Source organism: Haliotis cracherodii, unplaced genomic scaffold (assembly GCF_022045235.1).
Source record: "Haliotis cracherodii isolate W230 unplaced genomic scaffold, xgHalCrac1.p SCAF_8, whole genome shotgun sequence".
Classification (NCBI taxonomy): domain Eukaryota; kingdom Metazoa; phylum Mollusca; class Gastropoda; order Lepetellida; family Haliotidae; genus Haliotis; species Haliotis cracherodii.
The window spans coordinates 19229181-19244292 of record NW_027266341.1 but is presented as its reverse complement, the minus strand read 5'-3'; the positions used below and the strand labels follow the sequence as shown (position 1 = coordinate 19244292).

Below are 15112 nucleotides of genomic sequence, written 5' to 3'. Positions count from 1 at the left end.
CTCCTCGATCTGACCGGCAAGGAAACCCATCATCTCACAACAATATCAATGCGGTTGTCTGCATTACCAGAGACCAGCGACGTTGTGAAATGAGCAACGATAAGCATAAGTGTCTGCAGTCTGCCACTGGTTGCATATTTGTGTTTGCCTGTCATTTGCCTGGCTTTCAGATGAATAATAATTGTTGTGAATTGTTAGGTTACATTGACCTAAGCCTTCACCATAGTTATGTTGGAGGAGGAATGAAATGTTTTGAATTCTGAAAATTCCATAGCCCAAGAGAAAGAAAAGAAGAAGGAGGGTAGAGAGATTGTATGATCACAAGACCACCAGCTCCCCTTGACACCCTCCCCCACCACCCACCCCCCACCCCCATCCCCCACCCCCACCATTTGAACAAGGCAAAAATGGAAATGGCAATATTCCAGCTATATGATGGCGGTCTGTAAATAAACGAGTCTGAACCAGACAATGCAGTGATTAATATTATGAACTTAGATCCACGCAATTGGGATCGATGACATGCATCAACCAATTTTTTAAGTCAGTGAGCCTGACCACCCGATCTCGTTAATCGAATCTTACGACAAGGATAGGCGCCTTTTGCGGCAAGCATGGGTTGCTGAAGACCTATTCTACCCCAGATCTTCGTAGCAAAATGAAGAACTTGTTCTGAAATATAGTCCTCAAATGTTACTCGTCAATAAGGACTACCATCATTGGATTTTTACTTCAGCACAATAAGTAGTACATAGCCAGCAGGCTAGCTTGAATTTTGAAGACTGACTAATAAAAGCCCGAATCAGAGACCATATACCGAGGGATGGGCCTGTATATGGCCTGACAAAATTATTCAGCATTCAAAGGATAAAATACTTGTCGCTAACTGTGATTTTGACAACCCAAACCCACACCATGGTAAGAACTAAGCATTCCATGGATAATTGTTGTAAACTGTCCAGATTACACCCAACCCCAGGAAGCCAAGGTCATGATATTGCATAGTGAAGGTGGAGTAACGGTTGTAAATTGTGAACATGTATCCATCTCATAACTGCCACAATATATACAGTCAGCTAGCCAGCACTCCAGCTGAGAATTTATAACATGCAATGACTTTTGTTAGCCGCGTATCAATCAATGTCAAGAAAGATTTGAGGTTTGTACTAAATAATCAAAAAATCAATATTCATAGTTATAGCCTTACTTATATGCGACACTCTAAACAATGTTTTATGACCTTTTATCAAGGAAACTAGGCTTAGCATACTCCGAACAGTGGCTAGCTGTCTAATTTCAGATCAAAGGGGCTGGTAAAATGTAAATTGTCCCTGTAAATATTGACCTTTTCTGAATGACTTGATGATTGTAACATGATTTATACATAAATCCTAGTACTCTGGCCTATATTGTTATTTCAATGGGACAAAGGTATGGAGTAATGTCCCTATTTAAAACACTACCATAGGAAATCATACAGAATATGGGATTTCCGGATAAACAGGGTGCATGCATAAATCGGTCTGTACTGATTCTATTTAACCTTTTTCAAAAATAAAAAAATGTCATTGTTCTAATACATTTTAGAAGTTTGCAGGTAAATCTGACATGTACATTATGATTTTCTTTACAAAGATAATTATTTTTTGTATCGTGACACACATTATATTTACAGACATGTCATGACAAGAATCAGGTAATTATGACCTATATTTCCCCAGAATCTCTGGACATGCATTAGGTTTACAGTGGACTTGACCTACCTGAGACACAAATGAAATGTCCTTGAACTTCCTCTCGAGAACTGGCTGCTTCTTGTCTGGGCTGATGAGCGTGAGATCCTTCCTGCCGATCTGCAGCAGCATCACCCTACTTGCCTCATTTCTTGGAGCTTCATTCTTTAAGACGTTTGACGATTGAGAAACAAACACTTCATGCTCTTCCTCGCCATTCAAGTGCTCCTTACTTCCGTCACTATCGGCACTCTGACCGACCTTAAGGTCAGGTCCTTGACACGAATTTGACAAACCATTGGAACTCCCATGAACATTCTCAGAAGAACTGCCATAGGTATCACCACTTGCAAGTTCATCTGTGCTGCTCTCGGCACTGTCATAATGGAGTTGAAGTCGTTCCTGTTGCCGACATAAGTTATTTTCCGTAACACAAACCATATCCTCAAGAGACGCAGGTAAACTCCGAACACTCGTTCCGCTTGCATGTCGTTGTCTTTGTTCCTGCTCCTGAGCACGGAGCTTCTGCTCATCTCCTCTCGCGTCAAACCTTTCCACAAGTTCGTCAATGAATGACGTTGGGACTTTTCTTGTTGCAACCTGAGTTCGGCCAATGAACATGACCTCAAAGAATGTTTTTGATTGGTCAAATGTCCCTTCTCCCATATTGGAGGGTAAGTTGACAACCTTTTCGTGAGTCACTTCTTTCGATAAGTCTTTTGTAGCTTCTCGTATGGAGTTAAATATTTCTGGGACCTGAAATCATAAAGAATATATAAATAATTACTGTGTACAGTTTGCTTTTTACACCATAATCAAGTAAACCCAATATGATCAACATGGGTGGGTGAGTGGGTGAGTGAGTGAGTGAGTGAGTGATTGAGTGAGTGAGTGAGTGGGTGGGTGGGTGGGTGAGTGAGTGAGTGAGTGAGTGAGTGAGTGGGTGGGTGGGTGGGTGGGTGAGTGAGTGAGTGAGTGAGTGATTGGGTGGGTGGGTGGGTGGGTGGGTGGGTGGGTGGTTGGGTGGGTGGGTGGGTGAGTGAGTGAGTGAGTGGGTGGGTGGGTGGGTGGGTGGGTGAGTGAGTGAGTGAGTGAGTGGGTGGGTGGGTGGGTGGGTGGGTGGGTGGGTGGGTGAGTGAGTGAGTGAGTGAGTGAGTGATTGAGTGGGTGGGTGGGTGGGTGGGTGGGTGGGTGGGTGGGTGAGTGAGTGAGTGAGTGAGTGAGTGGGTGGGTGGGTGAGTGGGTGGGTGGGTGAGTGAGTGAGTGAGTGAGTGAGTGGCCTTCACACACTGTAGCCAATCATCAAACCTGCACCGTTAAACAATAAACAAACAAACATGATCACAACACACTTAACCACACAACTACCTAACAACCCTTCCCCTTCTTTAAATAAGAGGAAATCCTATATTCTGTTGCTGTAGACTACCTGGCATAAAACATCCATTCAAACTCGTCAGTGACAAAACATCACACCACAGCTCCACAGCACCAGAGGACACGATGTGCACATACAAGAACACTTTATAAATGATGACAGTGAAGCCTCATTACAACTTTCATCAATACCAAGTTTTTGCTTTCCGGGTGTAGAAGATCTAACAAGTCAGTATCATCCATCAGATGAACTGTCACTGCACACATGGTAATGACAAAACACTCCCATGCACAATGTAACACAATACGTCATTCAAATAGTTATTGATATCAACATTGTGTTGTTTTGTATTCCAGAGTTCATTATGTTGGTCATAGTTTACACTTAAGTCTCTTTGACCTCTGCAATTCAAAATATTCATTGTTTCGTAATCTTTCTTTTCAGACTGTTTGTCATTGAGACAAGACTAAAGGTTAAAACTAGTTTTCAATAAGTACAGGTCAATATGTATATTTATCATACTCAGGTAGTTGACACGCTGTACATTACTTATCCTGAGGCTGTATACAACAAGGTCAGGTGAAACGGTGTATTTTATTACCAGTGAGAGATACAGCACTGCAGTTATATACTTCATAACCTCATGGCTAGCTGTTGAGTGCTTTCTACCCTATTGTATATAGGATCATATGGTCAATACTAGTCTGTCACACAGACCTTGAAACAAGTATATCCAATACAGCCCATGCAAGTCTATAATATTTGGCAAGTCTAGATTAATGCAGTTTCAGGTCTCTTGGCTCCTTTTTATAATATCTATTAGACCATAATTTAAGAATTGATTTTGCTGTAAAATATGTTCAATTCAGAGACTAGATGTTAGTCTAGGTCGTTACTATAAAAACGGAATGAAATAGAACAAGAACTGGGTAACTTATTCCATCAATTATGCTACTTTATGGACTCTACTGTTACAAATTGGACATGACAGCCATGGCAATAACATGTCTATAATAATTCTGCATAAAGATGCAAATGGAATATAAATGATATATTTTAATGTGCTGTAGATGACTTTCACCCAACTTAAAAAAAGAGATCATGCTCAGTGCAAAACGTTAAAACAGTCATTGTTTATCACCACAATAGCAATTTTGTACATAGCTATTCTCTGTGAATCACAATGGCGCCTCTGAAAAAATATACACATTTACCAGCTAGGAATAAAGATAAAACATCGCACTGGCATAATTTGTGACTTTTAACCCACCTCCTTCCCCCCCCCCCCCCCCCCCCAAAAAAAAACACAAACAAACAAAACATATTTAGTTTCAACTATCTTTTCATGCTTCTATTATTTCCTTATATAACATTTCAGTTTTAATTTCTTCTCAGGTAAAATCAAACAATGTAAATACCCTCACCTCAGAGGCTAACATATTATCAAATATTTGGGAGTTACGGTACACACGTTATAGTACACAACATCTACTACATCCCTGACACGAAACCATCACTTCCTTCCCTATGCCCTGACACGACACTCGCGGTAGATATAAGCCTATATTGCTGGGTATGACGAGTGTCAGGAGTTAAAGGTTTATTCCCTGTGACTTCTAATCACTGTCAGGTGATAACTATTAATATACGACAGTACAGTACGTGACCAGGCTGGTGATGGCAGGATGATAGTTTCCTACAACTGCCTGATTAGATATTGGCATATTGATGCGGACTCTTAGCAGGCCTACAACAATTGATTCTTGTTGCAGGTCAGATCTGCTGAACGACCATCTGAAAGTATGCCAAGTCTTGAGAGGAATAAACACCTGCCTTGAATACACCTCCAGTCAGCTGCACCTTCTGAATAAACATGAAACCAGTGGAAACAAGACTTACCTGTAGGCTTTAATCAAACAACCCACAATGATACCAATAACTATAATACACTATTCTATTGTACCATCACATCAACAATCCAAACACCCTCTTATAAACAGACCAAAATACCAGCACACACATACTACTCAAAAGAAGTAAAAAACACCCCATTCATTTACATCCCTAGTGTTAATCTATCATGACATGACAGTTCCTACTGTAATATTAAAGAAGCAGGTGTTCTTTACATTCTTTTGAGTAGTATATATTACATATACACTATTCTTCAAACCCTGAATATCATATTTCAAATTGGTCATCACTGAGTGAGAAATCAGTTTCACTTGAAGCACTCATAAAATCATAAAAACAAAAGTAGACCACTTGGACCATACTTCCAAATGCAACAAAACCCCATACTTTGTTATTTCAGAGAAGCAAATATCATGTTTAAGTTTAGATTTGGAAATAAGCCATTTTCAATTTGTTGATGTGGTGTTAAGTTTGAAAAGAGGGTATTAACTGAGTGGTTGATTCCAAGAATGGAAGTGGCCCTTTGTTCCAATATGAAAAAATAAATATAATCCAAGACATATTTTCCCTTCTTCTTTATTATATAATTTTTTTTAGAAAAATGTTTCTACTTTAATTTTTTTTGCATTTTGTTGGTTGCTTGATTAAGGCTATTTGAGACATTACACCTGTACTCCGACTTTAGCAGAAATTTCTTATAATTATGGAAATGGTTCTTGTAGCTTGTATTTGCATGTCATAAAAGACTGGAGACTGTTCCAGAGACTATGAAGACCATAATCAGGGCATCCTTGCACGACGCAATCTTAGCGTTGAGATGATCGTAACTCCCATACATTAACATAGGCTTACAATAGTCATAGCGCTAAGATCGCTTTGTGCAAGTGGGCCCAGATGCTTAAGAAAGAGATACGGACATCAGAGTAGTGGGTATTGTATTTTCTTTGAACCCACCGTGAAAAATGTTAAGCACTGTGTCATATATGTTTCCATATAATTTTTTCTTTTTTTTTAAATCATCCAGTATTGAAATACACAAACCCAAATCAATTGGCTAATGGCATGTTTCGTAACCATGGCAATAGTAAATTGATTAGTCTCTTAAATTTCTTCCTCTGCTTCCTCCTTGTTTGCAATCATCTAGACAACATACTGTGTTCCTGTGTCAACTCTTAACCAGCTATTGGTGGTATTTTAGACAATTATCAAGATGAGGTCATATGTAGATATTTTCTCAAAATACATGGAAGGTCAGGACATAGGAAATCAAACAAGGAAGGTGTTTAGCGCTTTTTTCCTGATGCAAATTTCAACTTCTTGCCTGCCTAGTCCTCCATCTATGTGCCAATCAGCATCAGTAGTGTTGCAGAAACAATGTAACAAAACAAAGGTCAATACGAAGATATTTCCCAAAGATACATGGAAGTTCAAGATAGAAGAAAAAGAAGAAGGGATAGTGCTAAACCTTTTTCCAGATGCAGTTTCAATTTTGTTATAAATAATAAAACTCATACACATTGCCAGCATAGTACTCCATCTACATGCATGTTTGCAGAAAATAATGTTTGCTAATGTTAATAATTACTAAAACATACCACTATGGCAGTTAGCTCACCTGCACTTCATTTGTATCAGCAGACAAATAGATTGTGGAAAATATAAGGAGTTTACTTTATAGGAAGACCATCAACGCCAAGGATAACTTTAACATCGGGCAGATAGCTTGAGGGGATCTATCTTAAGCGACTACTATTCCCTCTGATCATGGAAATGATTAGAACAGGTGAGCTTATAATCATGTAATTTCATACAACCTGAAGAGTCTCAGCCTCAAGCATTTCATGAAATACTCTGGTCAGAAAGGTAATCATTCATAGCTGGATTCAGAATAAACATTGTCAATATAGAAATAATAAGTTGTAATATTAATTGCTAAGTTTTTTAAAAAGGTTACATTTGAAGGAAGTGTTAAGTATGAAGCCGGTTAGTCAACATGACTGTGTGGTATGTATCTGACACACAGACAAGCAGTTTCTTATCCACGGCTTCAGAACATGTACGTCACAGAGAATGTATATTGAAGCCGTATCACATGACACTAGAACAAGAATTAGATATCCTAGTAATGTAAGATTACAGACACTATTGCCTTAGAGGTGATAAATTATATCAACAATTATTAGTTTCCTGAACCCACATAAACACAGCAATTTAAGCACAGAAGAACCTACACAGAAATATACAACTGTAAACAGCTTGGTTTCAAGCACAATAACCCGACATGACCCAAGAAACATGTAACACAATATGTTTCTAAATATTGAATTGTCAATGTGAAATTAAAATAAATTTTTAAACAAAATTTAAACATAATTCAGCTGAGCATATATTTCATATATGTCCTTGAAAGTAAAATTGACACAAATGCCTACTTCTTTTGGGCCTTTTTCTGATTTTTGCAGCAAGGGTGAAGCACTTCTCTTGAGCACATGTATCCGCAGATCTGATTCCATTGTAGCTGCTTCAGGCATGGTAACACTGTTGTTTTCGAGCAGTCAGTCACTAATGCACTCCGCACCTGTACTATCGACTACTCAACTGTAGGTCTGTGAGCATATCCCTTGATTAGTCCCTGCACACGCTATGCCCTGAAAGGCTTGTGAGCGTGGAAATCAGAGTATCCTGTTTTTATCACACAGTCGTATCTCCCTCTTATCCTGTACTTCGTATCACACAGAAGGTGTATATGAGTGGTCCTGAGTGACATCATTCATATCCTGGCTGTTATATCACTGTCATCATGTTTGTTTCCGCTCATAATACCGTCTATATTCTTAATGTGTTTTGTCCATCAAACCAAGTGGACAGCATATTAATAATATAACAATAATAAAATAAAATAAATATAATTAAATATTTTATGTCACCTCAGCCTATAACAATTTGTGATGGCATTACAAAAAGCTTTTTATTTTAATTTTGAAGATTTAGTGTCCTTGGGTTTAATTTGGCTGAAGTTGTAGGCTATCTTTCTGTTAAATTTAAGACATCAAATTCAAAATGGTAAATTTGAGTACTGCCTAGCATGTATTGTGTTCATTACCTAAATTATGGAAAAATGTCACAGATTATTTTCAATTCCCAATAGAGATGAACATCAGCTAGGAAGGGAAATCAGAACTGAGAAATGAAAGTTTCATCCAAATGCATCAAAACAACATCAAGCTACCCATGAAATTTGTTGTGTAAACAGTTTCAGAGAGATAAAATGTAACTACGCACCTGCAACATCTGTAGTGACAAAGTTAGAAGACTGATCAGTCTGTAAAGTCATATATTACCATAATTTTAGTGATTCTCAGTGCTAATTGGTCAATTGAATCCATATCTCGTCCAATATGATATGATATCATATGATGGAAGACAAAGTGATTACAAAACTTCAGTACGTTTCTCTGTAGGGTTGACTTTTCATTTGTTTTTTCTTTATTTTCTCTCATAAAATGACAATGAGTACAGAGAATAGCCTACTCCAATCACATATCTGTCCCTTGTGAATGAATGCTGCAAGTCCCTTGCAAAAGCCTTAAGGTTAACACCAACTGGGAGACTGATATTCCATAATTCCTCATGTTGGTTATTCTCTAAATAGTCCCTATAATCATAATCATTATCAATTCTAATTTATCATTAAATTGAAATGATCAGTTACTTTGGCATACGAGTATATATTGAATACGTTCAATAACAACCCATGAGGTTTAACTGACTATATACAGTACCTGTCAGCTGACCCGTTATCAGATGTATGTCCTAGTGTATACCACAATCACATGGAGATAGACATGACACACAGAAGATGTACGTCAAACTGGGATGGACATAATTATAACTGTCATGCATTTATCAAAACACTGTCAACGATGTTCTAAAAAGATATAATCAAACCTGTTCCTGAACTGACACAAGCAAGTGAGTAAGCAACACTTATATTTCACATGTTATCAACATCTACTAACTACTTATTAAGACCCGTGAAGATCCGGGGTACATTAGGTCTTCAGCAACCCATGCTTGCCGTAAAAGGCACCTATCCTTGTCGTAAGAGGTGACCAACAGGATTTGGTGGACAGGCTCGCCGACATGGTTGATGCATGTCATCAATCTCAATTGTGTGGATCGATGTTCATGATGTCATTCACTGGATTGTCTGGTCCAGACTCGATTATTTACAGACTGTCGTCATTTACCTGGAATATTGCCTGGAGTGCGGCGTTAAACTACAAACAACCCAAAACAAAATCTTATTAACATGGAACCGTCTTCTCAGGGGTTGACTTTGACCACGTACTTTTTCAGAACACAAAGGTCCAGTGCTTCCAAAAAGTCCCTGGACTCACGAAACAATTCCACGACTACAAAGTCAGTTTAAACAAGTTCTCTAATTTTCACTACTCAGTATTGTAGTTATTTTCCCCAACTATCCTTCCATACTGTCCTAATAAGGAGTTATCCTGAACATTTAATATTTTCCACTTAGTAATCAGGCTATGACTTCAAATGACAGGTCCCGACTCAAATGTTTCGGCATTTGTCTTTCGACTCTTTCGAATGTGCTTTCTGTATTGTTAATAGTTCTAAATTGTTTATTTGACATACACAGTCATTGTGCATCAATAACCAATCAAATTCTTGTTTTCTGTCATCAAGATTAATGTCCTTTAGTGTCCTTTACATAGTTATTGGATCTTTTCAAAATGTTCATTCTACCTTCACTGAGTGCGTGCGTGCGTGCCAGTGAGCGTGTGGAGTGAGAGTGAGAGTGAGAGTGAGAGTGAGTGTGAGAGTGAGTATTGACTATACTGCTATGAACACTACATTAACAAAGGCAGCTGTAAATAATTTCATCGGAGCAAGACAAACAAGTTGCGGATGCTATGAGGAATGATTCACTGTGTCAAGGCAAAATGATACACAGTCAAGTTAAACATCATTTTAGTCAGCTCATCCACATGGGGATGCACAGGCCCTCACAGATTAAAGGTTATTTCATTGGTCAGAGACCTCACTGAGATTTACACACAGGGATCTGACATATACAGGACAGACGCAAGCTACACTGAACAAACACTCTCTGTAGGAACTGGATGATTTATCAGTCCTAATAAAGTGTTAAATTGTAAAAGGTGGGGGAGGGAATTTTCCTTGAGTGAGTGAGTGAGTATGGTTTAACACCGCTTGTTGCAATATTCCAGCAATATCACGGCGGGGGACACCAGAAATGGGCTTCACACACTGCACCCGTGTCTGGAATCGAACATGGGTCTTTGGCGTGAAGAGTGAACACTTTAACCACTAGGCTACCCGACTGCCCCATCTAACTTTGTAAGTGATCATTTGAATTGATCAAAATTCCAATAATAAGTTCCAACATTTCACGAGGACAATTCAAACTGAACAAGTCATGTTCATTAATATCTTTAAACAAAGAAGTTGCTCTATTTAATAATCATCTGAGCCTATTTAATCAACATGCAAGTCTTACATGTCAATTTTGAAAATAAATATTACCGATAAAAAGACAGATATTTGGAATACCTTGAGTAGCACGGTCCTAACAACAGTGTACAGTTGTGTGAGTAAACAAGCCCCCTTGATGGATTCTGTCCATGTGAGTTACAGCTCAACACCACACTGCAGATGTATCCTCATAAGGTCAGGGGTCAGTGATGGTATGCACTATAAGCCGTATACCACAGGATTTCCCTGCCGTTGGATACAATCTTTATGTAGGATTGCATTATATTGACACTGCTTGATAACTCACAAGTTAAATCAGGGCCCCATGCCACAATACGATATTAGTGTTATTGCTGTCATGACCACCAGTCAAACATAGATTTACAAAAGTTTGGAATGTGGACTACAATTTAGAACATTTTTCAAGCACATGCCTCTTCAAATGACATCAAGCGTATACCTCTTCAAATGACATTAAGCCTATGCCTCTTTAAATGACATCAAGCATATACCTCTTCAAATGACATTAAGCCTATGCCTCTTCAAATGACATCAAGCATATGCCAATTCTAATTACACCAACCACATATAATATGACAAACTCACCTTGTTCTTTGACTACAATGTCATTGACCATAATTATGCTTGAACAAAATTTGAAATGAATAACGATTTCCTCAGCTAATCAGACAGAATAATTATATAATCAATTGACTTTTGCAACAAGTTCGCAGCACAGAGTGTTCTGAATTTCTATTTCTGTCCAGTCATCCAGCTGATAATATTCCATGTGTTTGAAGTACAATTTACTGGGGAACAAAGCCAAGTGCCAATTCCAGGCTATTTGACTCCAAAATGTGGTAAAAACCACTGCATAGGCTGAATTCTGCCAACTCAGCATATTATACAGTCGTGAACTATAGTGTGATGATTGCAGAGAAATGATAATTCCCTTTAACGGGGGAACATTCTGGTGTGATTGACTGGAGCCCTGCATTCAATACGACCCTGTCACAACCTGTGAGGAATAAGGGCAACAGAAGCTATAAAAAGTTGGATTATTGATAGTTTGATGTGCCCTTTTCACATGGGAATCCTTCAAACACAGCGATGTTGAATTGCCCGGTCATACTTGAACTAATCTAGTTCTTCACGGCATATCTCTCATAGGGTTGAAATACCCACTCGAAGATGCGACACCTTTCACACTATTGACACATCTGATATAATTTAAAGGTTATTTCATTGGTCAGAGACACCTCAGTGAGATTTACACACAGGGATCGGACATGTACAGGACAGATGCAGCTGTACTGAACAAACACACCCTGCAGGAACTGGATGATTTGAATAATCCTTAGAAAGTGTTAAATTGTAAAGGGGAGGAGGGAATTCCTCAGGTTTCTTATATAGTATGAACCCCTAAAATTAAAAACAGATTAGGACTATTTGATTTTCATTCTCTTTAATTATGGACCGCTTCTTTCACATTAAACTTTGTAGTGAGTGAGTGAGTGAGTATGATTTTATGCCACTTGTAGCAATATTCCAGCAATATCACAGCGGGGGACACCAGAAATGGGCTACACACATTGTACCCATGTTGGGAATCAAACCCAGGCCTTTGATGTGACGAGCAAACGCTTTAACCACTAGGCTACCTGACCGTCCCATTAAACTGATCAAAATTCCAATAATAATATCCAGCATTTCATGAGTACAATTCAAACTCAACAAGACATGTTTATTACCGTATTTTCTTGAGTATAGTGCGCACCCATGTATAATGCGCACCCCCCTCTAGCGGGTTCAATATTTTGGAAAAAAAGAAATTTGAATATTATGCGCAGAAAAAAATTACACCGTACCCTTTCAGCGAAGTCCGGCAAACGAACGGGTGCTGAGAAACTTCCGTCAGTACAAATTCGAAATTTGAGATAAAAAATCACCAGACATGTTTATTTACCGTTTAAATAGTATTGAATGTTCTGCTAGGCATTGTTTTATATCTAGGGATTAAGATTACCTTGTGTATTTTCTCGTAAACTAAGCCGGAAACAGCAATCAGCTGTACACACGTTTTCTTGGAATCGACCGGTGATTCGGTCAAGACACACCCAATGATATAACTTTACAGGATTTTTAATGCAAGGATCGGCAACAATTGTATCTGAAACTATTTTATTTATCAGGAATAATATATTCCATTATTTTCTTAATTAAATGCAGCCTTTACTAAACATATTTAAAATAATAATAACCCTAAGCGAAGCAGCTGATCGCTATTCCCGGGTATTATTTTTTACATGGAACATGTCTGACCAGTCACCGTCAAGGCTCACGCGCACGGGATCACGTGAGCGCGAGAATTTCATGTTGACATAGAATCGTCAAACAAAAACAAATATGACTTTTAACGAGTCAAAGTATGTCATTTATGATATATGTATCCATTCTCTGTCAACTAAAGTTCGTTTCAAGGCGTCAATAGCGGTATTCTGACCGTGGTTGCTGTTAATAACGGTGAGTTGTGCGATCTTCCGATCGCTTCACACACGATTTCGCCGAAATTAATAAAAACAATATTATAAGGAATTTTGAATAAAATTAATAAAGTAAGTTACAAACATAAGTCCAGAAATACAAAGAACACTTTTTATAGACAGACAGTGTAATTACATAATTATTTTGCGTACTTCAGTATGGATTTGTTGACATGGTATTTCCGGTGTTTCGTGCTCACGGTAATGTCATTCCATGGGGGAAAAAAACATCCAAACTCATAATTCGTGTATAATGCGCACCCCCTTCTACACAGCTGTGTTTTTTGGAAAAAAAGTGCGCACTATACTCAAGAAAATACGGTAATCTCTTTAAACAAAGAAGATCCAAGGGTTCTTGAGGTTTTCAAATGGTGGTTGTATCATGGCGGCTGATAAGAGTTTACAAGATTTATTTAACTCAAATATTAAAAAATGTATAATAAGGTAAGACCACAATAATTTTTGGAGTTTTTTCCACCCAACTTTTTCATATCACTATTATAAGTTAATCTTTCATGCCACGATAGATTAACCATAGTGATATGAAAGTTGGGGTCCCTAACTTCTTTTGACAAGTATATGTTTACATCATGATATAGTCTGTCATACAGACCCTGATACAAATAAATCTAATACAGCTCATGCAAGTCTATAATGTTTGGCATTAGATTACTGCAGCATCAGGAATGAAGAGAGTCTCTTGGCTCCATTTTATTATATTTTTATTAAGATAAGTTAACAACTGTTTTTTTCTGTAAGATATGTTCATTTCAGAGGGAAGATGTTGTCTAATCATGATACTTTTCTTGGTGATAGACAAAGTTTTCCATGGGTAGAATGTCTTTGAGCCTTTCTGCAATCTTTTCAGAGGTGGATCAAGATTTTGAAAAAGGTGAGGGTGGGACGCAGAATATAAAACCCACATCACAAAGTTAACGTGTAAGGTGTCTGAAGCGGGGGAGATGGATCCTTAACGCAAACATTGCAAACGACAATGATAACTGGTCACGGCTGCCACCTCCTTCGCACATTGAATTACACAAACCACGTTTATAACGAACATGCTTATAATAAACGAACTGACCGATATAACTAACTTATTTCTTAGGCCCGGCCATTTGTTGTATATATGACGTACATATGCTTATAATGAACTACGGTTATTACGAACTAAAATTAGTGGTCCCTATGAGTTTGTTATAAAAGTAGTTCACTGTAAGAGATCCCATATTGCAAGTATTCTCCTTCAACACCTTTGACAGAGCCATATAATGTAGTTCAAAAACAATTATAATTAACAGAGTTAATAAATTAAAGATTGGGCCAGTGCTCAAAGATGGGTCTATATCTGCCTAAATATAGTAATGTGAATTTATATTTATTCAAATTAGAGCCTGCACAAACATTTTTTCAGTCAGAGCTATTTTGGGGGGGAGTTGAGTTGATGACCCCGGTTTCAAATCACCATCCCAAAATATCGTGCAAGGACAGTTCAGTCATACTATCAAATATGACATTTTTCAAAAGCAAATAATCAACTTCATCAAGACGTCCAATGGCATATAATATTAAGAAAAATCAATTACTATCTTTGACAATAAAACTTGCCGAAGGCTTTTTCAATTAAATCTTTAGCATATCAATGTCAGCATTTTTTACACAGTAATGTGAGTTTTGTCAAACTTCAAAGATCTCCAACGCTCAGAATAAAATGAGCGAAGGAAATGTGCTACTTAATACAAGTCCAAATCCTGATCAGCCTAAAGGGAAAATGATAAAAAAGACTTCTTCTGATTTTCTTAGCATTTGCGAAATGATGATGATAAACTGTGACAGTCCGCAGATGTATAGGGCATTTGTGAGTCAAATCAGCTCAAGGAACAGAACATCCTGTCTGAGACAGGTTATGCCGCAATACATGACCACAGACAATAGACTGCAACCAATTTATTTTAGGAGACATTTTTATGATTCTGAAAACTGGGAATCAGAGTCAGTTGAAGCCATTGTTGGCCTTTTGTAAC

At 38.0% G+C, this 15112-nt stretch overlaps 1 protein-coding gene across 1 annotated transcript in view; it reads right to left on the bottom strand.

The window, feature by feature from the left end:
• LOC139449432 (TBC1 domain family member 1-like) overlaps nt 1–15112 on the bottom strand; it is a 95146-nt gene that overhangs the window by 51981 nt on the left and 28053 nt on the right. The window contains exon 2 of the mRNA XM_071230822.1: nt 1764–2489. Within this exon, the coding sequence (XP_071086923.1) occupies nt 1764–2489 (726 nt within the window). The remainder of the gene's footprint in view (nt 1–1763; nt 2490–15112) is intronic.